Below are 20,174 nucleotides of genomic sequence, written 5' to 3' on the forward strand. Positions count from 1 at the left end.
GTAAAGAGAGACAGACAGAACAAGAGAAAGAGAAATGGAGAGAGAATCGGGGAGAGAGAGAGAGAGAGAAAGATGGAGGGGGAGAGAGAGAAGATAGCGAGAGAGTCAGGCAGAGAGATAGATAGAGAGAGTCAGGCAGACAGAGAGATAGATAGAGAGAGTCAGGCAGACAGAGCCAATTACTGTCCTAAGGACTGAACCATTTATGACAGAGCTTGGCCCTGTGTCTTACGCCACCCGATTCCCATCATGTCCAAGCTCAAATGACCTCAGTCCCCCTGGCTCCAGAGGTGAGGAGTAGATGAAGACAAATGGGATCGAGCTTTACCCGGGATGTCCTGAGGTTGATTCTCACAGGCGAGGTTCAAACTGGATGAATGAACACTGAGCAAGAGGGATAAAAGATCACCGTGCATCAAATTCTTAAGACCATAACATGTAGGGACAGAAGTAGGCCATTCAGCCCATCGAGCCTGCTCTGCCATTCAATGAGATAATGACTGATCTGATGTGATAATCCCCAACTCCACTTTCTCGCCTTATCCCTGCAACTCTCGATTCCCTTACTGATCACAAATCTATATAACTCAGCCTTGAACATACTTAACAACCCGGACTCTACAGATCCCTGCGGGAAAGAATTCCACACATTCTCCACCCTCAGAGAAGAAATTCCTCCTCATCACTGTCTTAAACGAGTGACCCCCTTACTCTGAGATTATGCTCTTTGATCCTAGACTCTCCCACAAGAGGAAACTACCTCTCAGCATCTATCTTGTCAAAGCCCCTGAGAATCTCACTAAGGTCACCTGTCATCCTTCTAAATTCCATTGAGTACAGGCCCAGAATGGAAATACTTGTCATTATATTACATGTCCGAATGCTTAGTTATTCTGTCCCTGATCATAGATGCTTCACCAGGTCTGTAGTTTCCTGGTATCTATCCCCCTATCTTCCTGTTTTAAATAATGCAGAACCATTTGCAATATTTCAATTCAAGGGTAATTCCTGAACAGAAAAAACCTTGGAAAGTTATGGTGAATGCATCTGCAATTTCCCCAATCATCTCATCTACTGTAAGCGTGTACACGTGCACACATGTGTGCATGTGCAGGGGATGAGTGAGTGGGCTGGGTCATGATGTACCCCATGGTCTGATAGTCAGCTGACACAGGAAAGGCACGGCAATGGAGCTGTACCCCAGCAGTCTGGAAGTTCATAAGACACAGGAGCAGAATTAGGCCACTCGGCCCATCGAGTCTGCTCCTCCATTCAATCATGGCTGATATTTTTCTCATCCCCATTCTCCTGCCTTTTCCCCATAACCCCTGATCCCCTTATTAATCAAGAACCTATCTATCTCTGTCTTAAAGACACTCAATGACCTGGCCTCCACAGCCTTCTGCGGCAAAGAGTTCCATAGATTCCCCACTCTCTGGCTGAAGAAATTCCTCCTCATCTCTGTTTTAAAGGATCGTCCCTTTAGCCTGAGGTTGTGCCCTCTGGTTCTAGTCGCAAGGTTTATAAGTGAACCTGGATAATCTGATCAGAACAGCCCTGTTTCCAAGGTCACCGGTTAAGAAAACAAAGGTGAACAATGAGTGTCAGTGTGGAGAGCGGGGAGAGGCTGACTGAGTGAGTGAGCAGGTGAATCATTAACCAAGGTGTGTGACCACAACAGGAGGCTGGTAAACAGGTTTGGCAAGACATCTTCAGTTAGTGATCGGAACCTGGTTCACTCGTTTATGGCTCTGGTGGGAGAATGGATTCTTCCCAGTGAGTTGATTGACCCCATTCCAGCAATAGGGAGCATTATTGTTGTCCTCAGTGCCTCCAGACCAGGGTCAGAGGTGAGTCAGGGCTCTAATCAATAGTTAGTGACCTGCACTCAGAAGGGGCAGTTGTGAAAGTGTCTGTGGAGGCAGAGCACAGCGTGTCGGGGGGGGGGCAATGAGAGTGAAATCAAAATACTTCAGGGATTTCCTCATTCAAGGGTGTTCTCACAGAAAACAGACATTCAGAGCATTCCCTGGATACAATCCAGAAGTTTGTAGACATTATTAAAAGGAGGGATATGATCTTACAGGAATACTGCAAGGGTATAATACCCAGGACAATTTTATCATAGAATCCCTACAATGCAGAAGGAGGCCATTTGACCCATCAAGTTCGCACTGACCACATTCCCACCCAATCCCTATCCCCATAACTCTATGCAGTTACCTTAGCTAGTCCCCCAGCTGCTAAAGAGCAATTTAACACAGCCAATGCACCTAACCAGCACATCTTTGGACTGTGGGAGGAAACCGGAGCACCCGGAGGAAACCCACGCAGACACGGGGAGAACGTGCAGACTCCGCACCAATAGTGACCCAAGGCGGCAATTGAACCTGGGTCCCTGGCGCTGTGAGGCAGCAGTGCTAACCGCTGTGCCACACTTCTCTTCCACTTTTGATCTAGATTCAGCCAGGCTGATGCAGGACTCCAGGATAATTTGTCATGTTGAGTTTCTGTAAGAAATGGATTGTGTGCAAAAAGGTAATTCCCCTTGACCCAGATCCATGGAGATTGGGTTTGTGTCCCTCGCTAAAACCAAAATACAGAGAAAGCCACACACTCGGCACCAAAAACCTGCCCCACATCTCACCCGGAAGGATTTTTCAATCACTTGAATGAGCTCAAAACTTCAATACACTCTGTGGTGTGAAGCAGAGGCCCCTTCTGCCCTCACTTACTGTCGTGTTCCTCTTGAACCACCACATTCACCTGGTCGACAGAGCCCTGGATGTCATTCCAGGTAAGAAACTCATTTCCCTCTGCTGCAGCCTTGGTCTTCAGTCTCATCAGTTCATCAACATACCTAGGAGACAGAACGGACCCAAGATTAAGAAGACGTCTAATAGAGATCATAGCATTCCTACAGTGCAGAAGGAGGCCATTTGATCCATCACGTCTGCACCAATTCTTCGGAAGGGCATCTTACCCAGGCTCTATCCCATATATTTACCCCACAAATTCCCTTAACCCAACACTAAGGAGACACTAAGGAGCAATGTACGATGGCCAATCCATCTAACCTACATATCTTTGGACTGTGGGAGGAAACCGGAGCCATTGTTCCGTTGGAGCAGAGTCGAGAGGCAGCGATTTTTGCGAGTAAGGAGGCAGTAAAAAGGTGCGTTTTTTTTTCTGTTTATTTTGCTTAACTGTTTATTTCTAGTTTCAGTTGCGAGTTTTTTCGGCGGTTTTTTTAAATTAGTTAGAAACCGGAAGTCGTCACTAGGGCGTCGACCGGTAGTTGTAGTTTTTTTTTTCAGGCCTCTAACCCTATAAATTAGTCCAGAGAGGATACCCGATTCTCTACACTAGTAGAGAATCCCACCCTCCCACCTCCTCTAACCTAATTATAAGTGTGGGGAAGTTTTTTTTAATATTTTTTACTTTTTTTTTGCTGTTACCTGTTTCAGGGATGGCAGTTCGGGCAGTGTGCTGCATCTCCTGTGGGATGTATGTGGTGAGGGACTCCAGTAGTGTTTCAGGGGATTTTACTTGTAGGAAGTGTCTTAGATTGAAGCTTCTGGAGGAGCGTGTTAAGGAGCTGGAGGTGGTATTAGATGAGCTCCGCATAATTCGTGAGGCAGAGAGAGACATTGATAGGAGTTTTAAGGAAATAGTCACTCCTAGTAATCAGTCTTGGGTCAATGTCAAGAGGAGGGGAAAGAAGCATGTGGGAGGAGAATCCCCTGGGGCTGTTCCCCTCCAAAATAGGTTTTCGGTCCTGGAGGCTACAGTTGAGGAAGCATCAACTGGGGATAGCCAAAGGGAGCAGGACTCTGGGGGTGAGCCTATTGTAAAAGCTCAGGTGGTTAGGGGATGCAAGAGATTGGGCCTCGTGATTGGGGACTCTACAGTTAAAGGGACGGATAGGAGAGTTGGTAGTAAGGGTAGGGATTCAGGGCTGGTGTGTTGCCTACCAGGGGCTGGGGTCCGGGATGTGTCAGAGAGGATATTCAAGACTCTTAGGGGAGAGGGTGATCAACCCCAAGTTATAATTCATGTGGGGACACATGACATAGGGAGGCTAAGGGAAGGGGATATTAAGCAGAGTTTCATGGAGTTGGGATGGAAACTAAAGGCCAAGTCAAACAGAGTGGTTATCTCTGGACTCTTGCCTGTGCCACGGGATAGTTTAGAGAGGAATAGGGAGAGGGAAAGTTTGAACTTGTGGCTGAGGGGATGGTGCAGGAGGGAGGGGTTTAATTACTTGAGCAATTGGGGCTCATTCTGGGGAAGATGGGATCTCTATAAGAGTGATGGTATACATCTGAACCAGAGGGGAACAAATATCCTGGGGGGTAAATTTGTGAAGGCTATGCGGAGTGGTTTAAACTGATTCAGAGGGGGGGTGGGATCCTGGGTAGAGGGGGTGAAAGTGAGGGGGGCATAGAAGGGGACGGCATTGCACGGCATTGTGGGGGTGGGGCGGAGCGAGGTTTGAAATGTATATACTTTAACGCGAGGAGTATTCGCAATAAAGTGGATGAACTTGCAGCGTGGACCAGTACCTGGGACTTTGATGTTGTGGCCATTTCAGAGACGTGGATAGAGCAGGGTCAGGAATGGATGTTGCAGGTGCCGGGGTACAAGTGCTTTAGTCGGAGTAGAGAAGGAGGTAGAAGGGGGGGTGGAGTAGCATTATTGGTCAAGGACTATATCACAGTGTCAGAGAGGAAGTTTAATGAGGATTTGTCTGTTGAGGTAGTATGGGCAGAAATTAGAAATAGGAGAGGAGAGGTCACCCTGTTGGGAGTCTTTTATAGACCTCCAAAAAGTTCTAGAGAGGTTGAGGAAAGGATTGCAGAGACGATCCTGGTTAGGAGTGAAAGTAATAGGGTAATTGTTATGGGGGACTTTAACTTTACTAACATTGATTGGAATTGCTATAGCTCTAGCTCGTTAGAGGGGTCAGTTTTTGTTCAAAGTGTGCAGGAAGGTTTTTTAACTCAATATGTAGATAGGCCAACTAGAGGTGAGGCTATATTGGACTTGGTGCTGGGAAATGAGCCAGACCAGGTGCTAGACTTGGAAGTTGGTGTGCTTTTTGGTGATAGTGACCACAATTCGGTTACGTTCACCTTAGTGATGGAAAGGGATAGGCATGAACCTCGGGTCAGTAGTTTTAGCTGGGGGAAGGGTAATTATGAGGCCATTAGGAGAGAATTAGGAAGCATTGGTTGGACTAGGAGATTACAGGGACTAGGAACGTCTGAAATGTGGAGTTTTTTCAAGGAGCAGCTACTGTGGGTCTGTGATAGGTATGTCCCTGTCAGGCAAGGAGGAATTGGTAGGGCTAGGGAACCGTGGTGCACAAAAAAAGTTGATTTGTTGGTTAGGAAGAAGAAGGAGGCTTATGTTCGGATGAGGCTTGAGGGCTCGGGTAGTGCAGTAGAAAGCTTTAGATTGGCTAGGAGGGAGTTTAAGAGGGAGTTAAGAAGGGCTAGAAGAGGGCATGAGATGACTTTGGCTGATAGGATTAAGGAGAATCCTAAGGCGTTCTATAGGTATGTCAAGAATAGAAGGTTGGTCAGGGCAAGATTAGGGCCAGTTACAGACAGTAGGGGGAAGTTGTGTGTGGAACCGGAAGAGATTGGAGAGGCATTGAACCATTATTTCTCTTCGGTGTTCACGCAGGACGATATGAATGTAGCTGAGGAGGTCACTGGGGTGAAGGGGTGTAAAATAGAAAGTATTGTAGTTGATACAGAGGATGTGTTGGATATTCTAGATGGGTTGAAAATAGATAAGTCCCCTGGTCCAGACGGGATTTACCCTAGGATTCTGTGGGAGGCAAGAGAGGTGATTGCAGAGCCACTGGCTCTGATCTTCAGGTCGTCGTTGGTCTCTGGTATAGTACTGGAAGATTGGAGGACAGCGAATGTTGTCCCATTGTTTAAGAAGGGGAGCAGAGACTTCCCTGGGAATTATAGACCAGTGAGTCTTACTTCTGTAGTGGACAAGGTTTTAGAAAGAATTATTAGGGATAGGATTTATAGTTATTTGGAGAGTAATGAATTGATTAGAGATAGTCAGCATGGTTTTGTAGCGGGAAGGTCGTGCCTTACTAACCTTATTGAGTTCTTTGAGAAGGTGACCAAAGAGGTGGATAGGGGTAAGGCAGTAGATGTGGTATATATGGATTTTAGTAAGGCGTTTGATAAGGTTCACCATGGTATGCTTCTGCAGAAAACGCAGATGTATGGGATTGGTGGTAATTTAGGTACTTGGATCAGGAATTGGTTAGCAGATAGGAGACAGAGGGTGGTGGTTGATGGTAATTATTCATCATGGAGTTCGGTTACGAGTGGTGTGCCTCAGGGATCTGTTTTGGGGCCACTGCTGTTCGTAATCTTTATTAATGATCTGGATGAGGGTATAGTTGGGTGGATTAGTAAGTTTGCTGATGACACCAAAGTCGGAGGTGTGGTAGATTGTGAGGAAGGGTGTCGAAGTTTGCAGGGTGACTTGGACAGGTTGCAGAGCTGGGCCGCGAGGTGGCGGATGGAGTTTAATGCGGAGAAGTGTGAGGTAATCCATTTCGGTAGGAATAACAGATGTGTTGAGTATAGGGCTAACGGGAGGACTTTGAATAGAGTGGAGGAGCAGAGGGATCTAGGTGTATGTGTACATAGATCCCTGAAAGTTGGGAATCAAGTAGATAAGGTTGTTAAGAAGGTGTACGGTGTCTTGGCGTTTATTGGTAGGGGGATTGAATTTAGGAGTCGCAGCGTCATGTTGCAACTGTACACAACTCTGGTGCGGCCGCACTTGGAGTACTGTGTGCAGTTCTGGTCCCCACATTACAGGAAGGATGTGGAGGCTTTGGAGAGGGTGCAGAGGAGGTTTACCAGGATGTTGCCTGGTATGCAGGGGAGGTCCTATGAGGAGAGACTGAGGGATTTGGGGTTGTTTTCACTGGAAAGAAGGCGGCTAAGAGGGGATCTTATAGAAACATATAAGATGATTAGAGGTTTAGATAGGGTGGATGGTGATAGCCTGTTTCCTCGGATGGAGAAATCTAGCACGAGGGGGCATGGCTTTAAATTAAGGGGGGGTAGTTATAGGATGGATGTCAGGGGCAGGTTCTTTACCCAGAGGGTGGTGAGGGACTGGAATGCCCTGCCTGCTGCAGTTGTAAATGCGCCTAGTTTGGGGGCGTTTAAGAGATTGGTGGATAGGTTTACGGACGAAAAGGGATTGGTTTAGATTAGTGGGTCAATGTTTTTTTTTAAAAAATAAGACTGGTCGGCGCAACATTGTGGGCCGAAGGGCCTGTTCCGCGCTGTAATGTTCTATGTTCTATGTTCTATATCCCCATAACCCCACGTATTTACACTGCTAGTCCTTCTGATGCTGGGGGAGGGTGCAATTCAGCATGGCCAATCCACCTAACCTGCACATCATTGTGAAGGAAACCGGAGCACCCAGAGGAAACCCACGCAGACACAGGGAGAACATGCAGACTCCACACAGACAGTGACCCGAGCCGGGAATCGAATCTGGGTTTCTGTGAGGCAGTAGTGCTAACCACTGTGCCACTGTGCTGCCCCTTGTTTAAGACATTGAACTGAGTCCATATGGTTGATAGAGAGAGCTATTTCCTCAGGTGGGGGGCCTCAGAAGAAGGGGCAAAACATTATAATTGGAGCCAGGCCAATCAGGGGGTGATGTTGGGAAGAACTTTTCCACATGCTGGTTTGTATAAATTTGGAACTGTTGAGTTGGAAGTAAGTTGACAATGTCAAAACCACAGTTGGTAAGGTTTTTGGAAGGGTTACAGCATCAAGACAGACAGACGGTGTTAAAATACAGATCAGCTGTTATCGAACTGAAAAATAGAATGGGCTTGAGGGGCTGAATGGCCTCCTTTTGTTCCAGTGTCCACAACAGTCCCCACAGGGAGAGTGTATCAGGAGATGACAATGATCAGGAAGGATGTGATGATGGGAAGATGTTTTATAGCTAGTACACACACAATACTCTGCTTCCAAAACACTAACTTGCACCAATCCCTTCATCCATTATCCTGGGCTCAGTGATTGAGAATGAATGGCCCCCAGTACAGCAACACTGATTTTCAAACCCCTCCCCCACCCCCAGCTTCACCCCTCCCAATCTCTGCAACCTCCTCCAGCCCCCTACCTCCCCCTCCCAATCTCTGTAACCTCCTTCAGCCCCCTACATCCCCCCATCTCTGTAACCTCCTCCAGCCCCCTACATCCCCCCCATCTCTGCAACCTCCTCCAGCCCCCTACATCCCCCCCCATCTCTGTAACCTCCTCCAGCCCCCTACATCCCCCCCATCTCTGCAACCTCCTCCAGCCCCCTACCTCCCCCCCCCATCTCTGTAACCTCCTCCAGCCAACAATCCTCTGAGATCTCCTGCCCTCTTTCAACTCAGTTCCCTGGAGGATCCTAATCACTCAGCCACTGTCCTGTGTTCCACCGTGTCCCTCCTAACCTCACCGCCTCTCTCTCTATCCTCCATTAAGAAGCTCTTACCTCTCTGACCAAACTTTTAGGCACCTGACCCACTTGGCTCAGTGTCACGTTTTGTTTGATGATGCTCTGTGAAGCATCCTGGCATGTTTTACAAAATTAAAGGTGCTATACAAATGCAAGTTGTTGCTGTAGTCATTAGGCAATTTAACCCACGATTCTGGTTACGCCGTCCTGTCTTTTGCTCCAATGGCTCTCTGGGTACAGGCGGTTGCTAGGCTGCACCATCTTACCTCTGTGCGTTACCGTCATCCACGTTCGTGAGTCCTGTCACCGGATTCTGGAGCTTCCTCCAAACCCCGTTCACATCGCCAGCCTCCAGGGCACGATTTATCAGCGCGACAGAAGATAACATCTCCACGGCAACAGCCAGCTCAGCATGAGTGAGGTTACCCTATTCCCAGAGACATTATAAACATTTAATATCCATGGACAAAAATATAAATCTTCCTTTCAGTGTACACTCTCCCTCATCACTGACTTTACCCACCCTTTTACACAAGAACATAAGAACCAGGAGCAGGAGTAGGCCATTTGGCCCCTTGAGCCTGCTCCGTCATTCAATACCCACTCGCTCACCATAACCCTTAATTCCCTTTCTGTTCAAAAATCTATCTATCCCTGCCTTAAAAATATTCAACAAGGTAGCCTCAACTGCTTCACTTCCACAGATTCACAACCCTTTGTGTGAAGAAGTTCCTCCTCAGCTCAGTCCGAAATCTGCTTCCCCTTATTGTGAGGCTATGCCCCTAGTTCTAGTTTCACCCAGCAGTGGAAACAACTTCCCTGCTTCTAACTTATCTATTCCCTTCATAATCTTACATGTTTCTATAAGATCTCCCCTCATTCTTCGGAATTCTAGTGAGTATAGTCCCAGTCTACTCAGCCTCTCCTCAATGTGGAGTTGCCGGCATTGGCTGGAGTGAGCACAGTAAGAAGTCTCACAACACCAGGTTAAAGTCCAACAGGTTTATTTGGTAGCACAAGCTTTCAGAGCATTGCTCCTTCATCACCTGATGAAGGGGTACTGCTCCAACAGCTTGTACTACCAAACAAACCTGTTGGACTTCGACCTGGTGTTGTGAGACTTCTTAGAGTCTCTCCTCATAAGCCAACTCTCTCAACTCCGGAATCAACCTAGATTATCTCCTCTGCACCCCCTCCAGTGCCAGTATATCCTTTCTCAAGTAAGAAAACCAAAGCTGAAATATATATTTAATCCCCCCCCCACAGCCCCATGTACGGTCTCCCCATAGGATATTCTGTCTGCTTGCATAGGGGTGAAACATTCCAGTAGCAAAGCTGATTTTATTTAGTGATGGGACAATCTCACCTGGTGGGTCTGTCCATGGTTCAGTGGGTGGGGACAATCTCACCTGGTGGCTTTGCTGTTGCAGGGTGGAGAGTTCCTGCTGGTACAGCTTGGCAGCAAACGGATGAACCTCCGGTAACTGGGCATCGCGATTCATCAACTCCGTCACCGTCTCCTCTGGAACACCTTTGCGGATTGCTGCATTGATTCGAGACACAGCTTCCAGCACTGAAACAAAAGAGGAAATTACATCCTGCTCCAGAGCCTGAATAATGGACAATTCAAGGATTACAGAGTTCCTCAAATAACACATCAAAATTAACATGAACTTTGGAAGTTACTGTTACAAATGGAAGCAATTCATATATCAGGGAGAGCATATTCCCATCAAACACTCCCAGGACAGGTACAGCATGGGGTTAGATACAGAGTAAAGCTCCCTCTACACTGTCCCCATCAAACACTCCCAGGACAGGTACAGCACGGGGTTAGATACAGAGTAAAGCTCCCTCTACACTGTCCCCATCAAACACTCCCAGGACAGGTACAGCATAGGGTTAAATATAGAGTAAAGCTCCCTCTACACTGTCCCCATCAAACACTCCCAGGACAGGTACAGCACGGGGTTAGATACAGAGTAAAGCTCCCTCTACACTGTCCCCATCAAACACTCCCAGGACAGGTACAGCATAGGGTTAAATATAGAGTAAAGCTCCCTCTACACTGTACCCATCAAACACTCTCAGGAGAGGTTCGGACTATTTGTGTTTTGGATGAGATGTTAAACTGAGGCTTGCCAGCCAAGCAAACTTGTTGAAAATGAATAAAATAAAATTGAACCAATAAAGTCCATGATTATATGGAGTGTTACCCAATGCTGCCTTCCAGTTCGCTGCTTGAAGTTGTGCAGTCAGTGAGAGTAACCGATATCAAACCAATTCACAAAATCTTACAGCACTGAAAGAGGCGACATCTACTCACTCTTCCTGAATCGATGAGCAGCTTGATTGGCTTGATCAACTCCAAACTGTAACTCCTCTTTCGTTAGAGGCTCGTTTGAGCCCTGCTCCTGGCGCGCACGAGGACGACGGGGAAAAAGAGAGATTAGCAAATGTGAAACAATCTGTGGCTAGCTTTTAACCCACAGTAACATGTATCAACGCAGTATTCATTCCTACTTTCTGTTTCTCGGAGTGCTGCCAGAGAAGTTCTGATAACTGTAACAATCCCAGTTGCAGCACGTGGCAGCCTCCTTATACGTAGAACCATAGAATGATCCGATACAGAATGACATTCGGTCTATCACACTTGGACTAGCTCTTTGTAAGACCTATCCAATTGGTCTGAAGATGTGCAGGTTCGGTGGATTGGCCATGCTAAATTGCCCCTTAGTGTCCCAAGATATGGAGGTTACATGGATTAGCCATGGTAAATGTGTGGGGTTATGGGGATAGGGCCTGGATAAGATACTCAGTCAGGGAGTCGGTGCAGAGTCTATGGGCTGAATGGCCTCTTTCTGCACTGTGACACAATGTCCCCACACCCCTGCTTTTCCCCCATAGCCCTGCAAATCTTTTCTTTTTTAAGTATATATCCAATTCCTAGTTGAAAGTTACAATTCAATCTGCATTTTCCCAGGATGGAAGGTCAGTTACTCGGGGGCACAGGTTTAAGGTGCGAAGGGAAAGGTTTAAAGGAGATGTACGAGGCAAGTTTTTACACAGAGGGTGGTGGGTGCCTGGAACTCACTGCTGAGGGAGGTAGTGGAAGCGGATATGATAGTGAGTTTTAAAGGGCGTCAGGGCAAATATATGAATAGGATGGGAATAGAGGGATTCGGTCCCCGGAAGGGTTTTAGTTCAGTCAGGCAGCATGGTCGGTGCAGGCTTGGAGGGGCCGAAGGGCCTTTCCTGTAATTTTCTTAGTTATTTGCTTTCGTTGCCCTTTCAAGCAGCACATTTCAAATTGTGACAGCTCACTTGCAGCAAAGACATATTTCCTCATTGCCCCACCCTGTACTTTCGGAAATTATCCTTATCTGTTACCTGTGCTTTCAGCTGTTTGTCAGCGGAGAGTTGTTTGAAGTACCAGTCGCAGTTGTCCAACTCCACCTCTCTGAGACCCAAGGCTGGAGACTTCAGGGCGCTGTAGAGAGCAGTGCTGTCTCCTTGTTCCAGCGCACTGTCCACACTCTTCAGACCATTCTGTACTGGAGTCACAACACAGAACAAGTGACATCAAGGATGTGAGAGTTTGTCAAAATTAAACCGAAAATCTTAAACTAATGAGGATCAATGTAATATTGGGTGGCACAGTGGTTAGCATTGCTACCTCACAGCACCAGGGACCCGGGTTCGATTCCCAGCTTGGATCCCTGTCTGTGTGGAGTCTGCACGTTCTCCCTGTGTCTGCGTGGGTTTCCTCCGGATGCTCTGGTTTCCTCCCACCATCTGAAAGATGTGATGGTTAGGTGAATTGGCCGTGCTAAATTCTCCCTCAGTGTACGCGAACAGGCGCCGGAGTGTGGTGAGTAGGTGATTTTCACAGTAGCTTCATTGCAGTGTTAATGTAAGCCTCACTTGTGACACTAATAAATAAACTAACTTTAAACTTCAATGTTCTTCACTTTAAGGTGAGAGATGGTTTGCAATCATCCAACAGCTCAACTCTGCTGATGGGAAATGGGAGGTCCTGGAGTCTCTGGGGATTTAATCTGTGGGGTCCTGCTCTGACCCTGGGAAGGTGGGGCACCACGAGGATGGACATGTTGACCGACTAGGGTGGCGTGGTGGCATAGTAGTTAGCACCGCTGCCTCACAGCCCCAGGGACCCAAGTTCGATTCCTGGCCTTAGGGGACTGCACATTCTCCCCGTGTCTGTATGGGTTTCCTCCGGTTTCCTCCCACAGTCCCAAGTCCAAAAACGTGCAGGTTAGGTGGACTGGCTATGCTAAATTTCCCCTTAGCGTCAGGAGTGTGGGAGGAAACCAGAGCACCTGGAGGAAACCCACGCAGACACGGGGAGAATGTGCAAACTCTGTACAGACAGTGATCCAAGCCGGGGATCAAACCCAGGTTCCTGGCACTGTGACTACTGTCTGGTAGTTTGCCTCACACCAGGAAAAGAAGAATTGTCACAAAAGTTGCTGCATTGTTTTAGAAACCAAGCTGGTTTGAGAATGTTCTTCAGGGAAGGGAGTTTGTCTTCCTTAGTGATGCTGGGCAGCACCATTCCAACTCAGCCATAAGGCCATCTGAACCTCTCCAGCAAACTGCAGTTGGGAATATTCGACTTAATCCCGCGAAGGTTAAAGGCAGATTTTCACTCAGTCGTTTAAGGAAGGTTGGTAACTATAGAATACCTCCAATGCGGGAGGAGCCCCCCCACCCCCCCCCCCCACCCCCCCCAACCCCACCCCCCAAGCTCCATAAACCCATGCATTTCCCATGGCCAATCCCTCTAACCCACACAACGTTGGACAATAAGGGGCAATTTACAATGGCTGTTCCGCCTAACCAGCACATCTTTCAGACTGCAGGAGGAAACCGAAGCACGTGGAGGAAACCAACACAGACACAGGGAGAATGTGCAGACTCCACACAGAGAGTGACCCAAGCTGGGAATCGAACCCAGGTCCCTGGTGCAGTGAGGCAGCAGTGCTAACCGCTGTGCCATCCAGAGGACACAGATTTCAGATACCTGTCAAAGGAATCAGAGTGGCAGGTGAGATGAATTCCATTTACTCAGTGAGTTGTTGTGATCTGGAAGGTTTCAGGCAGCGGGCAGAAGGAGATTCAACAGTAACTCTCAAAAAGGAATTGGGAAGAGGAAAAGAAGAGCTGACACAGGCAGGTGGGCTGAATGGCCTCCTTCTGTGCTGTAAGATTCTGCGACCCCTGCTCAGTATCGTGCAGGGCATTGGCATTCAGGAGGGGGGGCTTGCTTGAAATCTACAGCAAAAATCTCAATCTTTGAGTGTGTGAGGGAGGGGACGAGTGCTGGAACAGCAGCCACAGGTTAACACCCTCAGCGATGTACTCCCACAGGTGCTGTCCTCCAGGTGTGTGGTTGGCACAACAGAACTGACAGTGGAGTGTTTATATCAATGCAGAGGGAAACCTGATCAGATTATTGAAAACAGACACTCTGCTCCAAGCAAACCTGCCCAATGACAGCTGACAGACTCAGGGAGCCTGGCTGGCTGCTGTCAAGGTTAAAGCTGGTGCAGAAGGAAAAATGACTTGTATTCATATATTTTCTAATTCATTCCTGGGACATGGGTGTCGCTGGCTCGGCCAGCATTTATTGCCCATCCCTAATTGCCCTTCAACTGAGTGGATTGCTAGACCATTTCAGAGTCATAGAATCTATGGAATCCTGCAGTGCAGAAGGAGGTCATTCAGCCCATCGAGTCTGCACCGATCACAATCCCACCCAGGCCTTATTCCCACAAACACACACATTTACTCTAGCTCGTCCCCCTGACACTAAGGGGCAATTTATCATGGCCAATCAACATAACCCGCACATCTTTGGCCTGTGGGAGGAAACTGGAGCGTCCGGAGAAATTCCATGCAGGCATGGGGAGAACATGCAGATTCCACAGAGACAGTGACCCGAACTGGGAATCAAACCCGGTTCCTGGCGCTGTGGGGCAGCAGTGCTGACCACTGTGCCACCGTGCTGCCCATATTGTCAACCAGGCAGATTTCCTTCCCTAAGGGACATTAGTGAACCAGATGGGCTTTTCTGACAATTGACAATGGTTTCATGGTCACTCTTCTCATCACCATCCGACATCTCAGAGTATTCCACAGCCAGTGAAATACTGTTTTTGTAAGTGTAGTCACTACGTAATGTAGGAAACGTGGTGGCTAATCTGTGCACAGCAAGATCCCACAAACAGCAACATGATAATGACCAGATAATCCGTGACCAAAAGAGAAAATGCTGGAAAATCTCAGCAGGTCTGGCAGCCTCTGCAAGGAGGGCAGCATGGTAACACAGTGGTTAGCACTGCTGCTTCACAGCTCCAGAGGCCTGGGTTCAATTCCTGGTTTGGGTCACTGTCTGTTGCAGTTTGCACATTCTCCTCATGTCTGCGTGGGTTTCCTCTGGGTGCTCCGGTTTCCTCCCACAGTCCAAAGATGTGTGGGTTAGGTTGATTGGCCATGCTAAAATTGCCCCTTACTGTCATGAGATACGTAGGTTAGAGAGATTAGTGGGTAAATATGTAGGGATATGGAGTTCGGGCCTGGGTGGGATTGTGGTCAATGCAGACCCGATGGGCCAAATGGCCTCTTTCTGTACTGTCGGGTTTCTGTGATTTCTTATTTGAGAGAAAAGAGCTGATGTTTCGAGTCAGGCTTACCCTTTGTCAAAGCCGTATAAATCACAGATAATCTGTGTTACTGGCTGAGGGATAAATATTAGACCCAGATTACCAGCGATATCTCTCCTCCTCTTTAAAACAGCATCATGGGATCTTTCACATCCACTAGATCAGGCAGTGAGCCTCAGTTTTACATCTTCTCTGAGTGACGGGGCCTCTGACAGTGACAACAGAATTTTACAAAGAAACAACTAAGAAAATTACAGCACAGGAACAGGCCCTTCGGCCCACCAAACCCGCACCAACCATGCTGCCCGACTGAACTAAAACCCCCTACCCTTCCAGGGACCATATCCCTCTATTCCCATCCTATTCATGTATTTGTCCAGATGCCCCTTAAAACTCACTATCGTATCTGCTTCCACTCCCTCCCCTCGGCAGCGAGTTCCAGGCACCCTCCACCCTCTGTGTAAAAAATCTGCCTTGTACATCTCCTTTAAACCTTGCCCCTCACATCTTAAACCTGTGCCCCCCAGTAATTGACTCTTCCACCCTGGGAAAAAGCTCCTGACTATCCACTCTGTCCATGCCTCTCATAATCTTATAGACTTCTATCAGGTGTCCCCTCAACCTCCATCGCTCCAGTGAGAACAAACCAAGTTTCTCCAACTTCTCCTCATAGCTAACACCCTCCATACCAGGCAACATCCTGGTAAATCTTTTCTGTATCCTCTCCAAATCCTCCACATCCTTCTCCCAGTGCAGTGACCAGAATTGAACACTATATTCCAAGTGCGGCCAAACTAAGGTTCAATGAAGCTGCAACACGACTTGCCAATTTTTAAACTCAGTGCCCCGGCCGATGAAGGCAAGCATGCCGTATGCCTTCTTGACTACCTTCTCCACCTGCATTGCCGTTACACTCAAACCTTGGAGTAGGAATTGATCCCACAACCTTGTGATTCAGAAGTAAGTTTAATATCAACTGAGCCATTGCTGACCTTCAGTCAAAGACGTTCAAAATAGCCGGCAGGGAAGGAATCAACATTATCCATTTGGCCCTACAAGCTTCCGGTTTTGAGTCCATTTGCCCAAAGGTGTAAACTCTTGCTGGGCTGGGCACAGGTTCCAGGAGCAGACACACTCCTTCACTGTTGAACTGTTAGTACAGCCCATTCAGACCTTATCCCTGCCACACATTTAATTTGACTTCTTATTGTCACATGTATTGGGATACAGTGAAAAGTATTGTTTCCTGTGCACTATATAGACAGAGCATACGTTCATAGAGAAGGAAATGAGAGTGCACAGAATGTAGTGTTACAGCCATAGCTAGGGTGTTGAGAAAGATCAACTTAATGCGAGGTAGGTCCATTCAAACGTCTGATATCAGCTGGGAAGAAGCTGTTCTTGAGTCAGTTGGTACGTGACCTCAGACTTTTGTATCTTTCTCCCAATGGAGAAAGGTGGAAGAGAGAATGTCCGGGGTGTGTGGGGTCCTTAATTATTCTGGCTGCTTTGCCGAGGCAGTGGGAAGTGTAGCCAGAGTCAATGGATGGGAGGTTGGTTTGTGTGAAAATGGGCTACATTCATGACCTTTTGTAGCTCCTTGTGGTCTTGGGCAGAGCAGAAGTCATACCAAGCTGTGATACAACCAGAAAGAATGCTTTCTATGGTAGTCAGGGGAGGTTTGTGGACTGTTCCCCCCTCTCTGGCCCCCATCACTAAGCCTTTCAATCGAATTCTGAACATGTTCTGAGGTTGTTCAAACTTACGGTTGACTTTATTCACGTTTCCCTGGATCTCAGCTTGAGTGAGGAGCTCTTCATAAACATCCCTCTCTTCCTGGGAGCTTCCAGGCACATCCTTAAAAAAATAAAATCACAGGAGATATTTCAATTTCCTGTTCCTTTCCTTCATTCAGAGCCTTTCCACTGGTACCAGTCCATAAAAAGCTACAAGAGACTCGGTATAGAATGCTGCCTTCCACAATACAAGCATCCTTCTCCTGAACAAACTGCACCTGGTTCATTAATGTCCCTTTTGGGAAGTCCTGACCCGGTCTGGCCTACGTGTGACTCCAGAAGCCACAATATTGTGGTTGACTCTTAATTGCCCTCTGAAATGATGTAGTTATTAAGGACATAGATAGCAAGAAAAGTTTCCCCTTAGCAAAGGGGTCAATAAGCAGGGGTCAGAGATTTCAGGTGAGGGGCAGGAGGTTTAGAGGGGATTTGAGGAAAGACTTTTTCACTCAGAGGGTGGTGGGAATCTGGGAATCACTGCCTGAAAGTGTGGTAGAGGCAGGAACCCTCACAACATTTAAGATGAGCACTTGAAACACCATCGCACAAAAGGCTTTGGAGCAAGTGCTGGAAGATGGATTTTTGAGGCTGGCGTTGACATGATGAGCCTGTGTTGTAAAACTCTATGGCCAGAATATTACCGTCCTGCTCACCTTGGGAATCGGAGCGAGCGAGGGGCGGACCATGGAAAGGTTCGTTGACCTCGGGCAGGATTTTGAGGCTGTAAAATCTCACTCTAATGACTCCATGAGCAAACCATTCACTGAAGCACTGGGTGTACTAGACCAGAGAGACTACAGCAGTTCAAGAAGGCAGCTCACATAGAAATATAGAACTTGGGAGCAGGAATCAGCCAGTCAGCTCTTTGTGCCTGCAATAAGAGAATGGCTGATCTGAGTGTGGTCTCACCTCCACCTTCCTGCCTGCCCCTCATAGCCCTCGATTCCCTCCTCTATCAAAAGTCTGACTTCAATAAATGCAATTGACCCAGCCTCCACTGCTGTCTGAGGAAGCAGGTGGAGAGGTTCTTCCCGCTCAGAAAGGACAGCAGGACTAGGGGGCACAGCCTCAAGATAAGGGGGGGGGGCAGTTGAGGAGGAACTTCTTCACTCAAAGGGTGGTGAATCTCTGGAATTCTCTGCCCGTTGAAGTGGTGGAGGCTGCCTCGCTAAATATATTTAAGACGCGGGTTGATGGGTTTTTGATAAGCGAGGGAATTAAGGGTTATGGGGAGAAAGCGGGAAAGTGGAACTGAGCCACTTCAGCTCAGCCATGATCTTATTGAATGGCGGGGTAGGCTCGAAGGGCTAGATGGCCTACTCCTGCTCCTATTTCTTATGTTCTTACGTAAGAGAATTCCACACAGCAATGACCCTCAGAGAAAGAACTTCTCATCTCGGTGTTATCTGGTGTCCCATCACTGTCTTCTCACGGGCAATGAATGCTGACCTTGAGATACTCACATCCACAAATGAATAATAAAAAGTATAGGTCATGAATGACTTCATCTAATCATGAGATGTGGGCATCACTGGCAAGTCCAGCATTTGTTGCTCATCATTGATAGCGCTTGAACTGAGGGCAGTTAAGAGTCAACCATCATTTCAGAGGGAGGTGATGGCCTAGTGGTATTATCGCTAGATTATTAATCCAGAAACTCAGCTAACGTTCTGGGGACTTGGGTTCAAATCCCACCAGATGGTGGAACTGGAATTCAATAAAAAGTATCTGGAATTAAGAATCTACTGATGACCATGAAACTATTGTCGATAGTCAGAAAAACCCATCTGGTTCACTAATGTCCTTACCCGGTCTGGCCTACATGTGACTCCAGGGCCACAGCAATGTGGTTGACTCTCAACTGTCCCCTGAAGAAGGGCAACTAGGGGTGGGCAATAAATGCCGGCCAGCCAGTGATGCCCAAGTCCCACGACTGAATAGAAGATATTACTGTGGGTCTGACCTGGTAATGAGATCTCCCGTAAACGAACATTAATGAACTGGATGGGTTTTTACAAGGACCAATGATAGTTGTGATGGTCACCACTGCTGAGACTAACGTTTGATTCCAGACGATAAATTGGATTTAAATTCCACTGCGGTGGTGAGATCTGAACCCATGTTCCCAGAGCATTTGCTGGGCCTCTGGATTGCTAGTCACTACGCCACCATCACTGGTGATAACTTTTACAGCGAAGCACAACACACAATGCATGCCAGCCTCGTACAAGTCCATATCATTCTCACATGACACATCACATGCACACACCACTTATACAGCCCCCCTTAAGGCAAATTGTGCGGAGGGTGTGGAGAGTCTGCAGAAGGATCTAGATAGGCTGGGCGAATGGGCCAGGAAATGGCAAATGGAATTTAATGTTGGCAAGTGTGAGGTGGTCCACTTTTGTAGGAAGAATGGTAGGAAGGACTATTACTTACGTGGCGAAAAACTGCAGCAGGCGACGGTGCAGAGGGACCTCGGGGTCCTTGTGCATGAGTCGCAAAAACCCAGCTTGCAGGTGCAGCAGGTGGTCAGGAAGGCGAATGGGATGCTGGCCTTCATAGCGAGGGGGATTGAATATAAAAGTAGGGAGGTCTTGCTGCAGCTGTATAGGGCATTGGTGAGGCCGCAGCTGGAGTACTGTGTGCAGTTTTGGGCACCGCACCTGCGCAAGGATATTTTGGCCCTGGAGGGAGTGCGGAGGAGGTTTACTAGGCTGATACCGGAGTTGAGGGGATTGAGCTATGAGGAGAGGCTGAATAAACTAGGCTTGTACTCGTTAGAGTTTAGAAGAATGAGGGGAGATCTCATTGAGACGTATAAGATGATGAATGGGATGGATAGGATAGAGGTGGAGAGACTCTTCCCGCTCAAAAAAGACAGTAGGACTAGGGGGCACAGCCTCAAGATAAAGGGGAGGCGGTTTAGAACGGAGTTGAGGAGGAACTTCTTCACTCAAAGGGTGGTGAATCTCTGGAATTCTCTGTCCGTTGAAGTGGTGGAGGCTGCCTCGCTAAATATTTTTAAGACGCGGGTTGATGGGTTTTTGATGAGAGAGGGGATTAAGGGTTATGGGGAGAGGGCGGGAAAGTGGAACTGAGCCACGACAGATCAGCCATGATCTTATTGAATGGCGGGGCAGGCTCGAAGGGCTAGATGGCCTACTCC

The 20,174-nt window shown here is 47.8% G+C and overlaps 1 protein-coding gene across 1 annotated transcript in view; it reads right to left on the reverse strand.

The window, feature by feature from the left end:
- The window catches only part of iqgap1 (IQ motif containing GTPase activating protein 1), a 140,305-nt gene that overhangs the window by 65,753 nt on the left and 54,378 nt on the right, over positions 1 to 20,174 (reverse strand). The window contains 6 exon segments of the mRNA XM_080216240.1: positions 2,736 to 2,860; positions 8,790 to 8,950; positions 9,933 to 10,096; positions 10,850 to 10,937; positions 11,914 to 12,077; positions 16,976 to 17,066. Of these exon segments, the coding sequence (XP_080072366.1) occupies positions 2,736 to 2,860; positions 8,790 to 8,950; positions 9,933 to 10,096; positions 10,850 to 10,937; positions 11,914 to 12,077; positions 16,976 to 17,066 (793 nt within the window).

This window comes from Carcharhinus amblyrhynchos, chromosome 32 (genome assembly GCF_965287045.1).
Source record: "Carcharhinus amblyrhynchos chromosome 32, sCarAmb.v2.hapA, whole genome shotgun sequence".
NCBI lineage: Eukaryota > Metazoa > Chordata > Chondrichthyes > Carcharhiniformes > Carcharhinidae > Carcharhinus > Carcharhinus amblyrhynchos.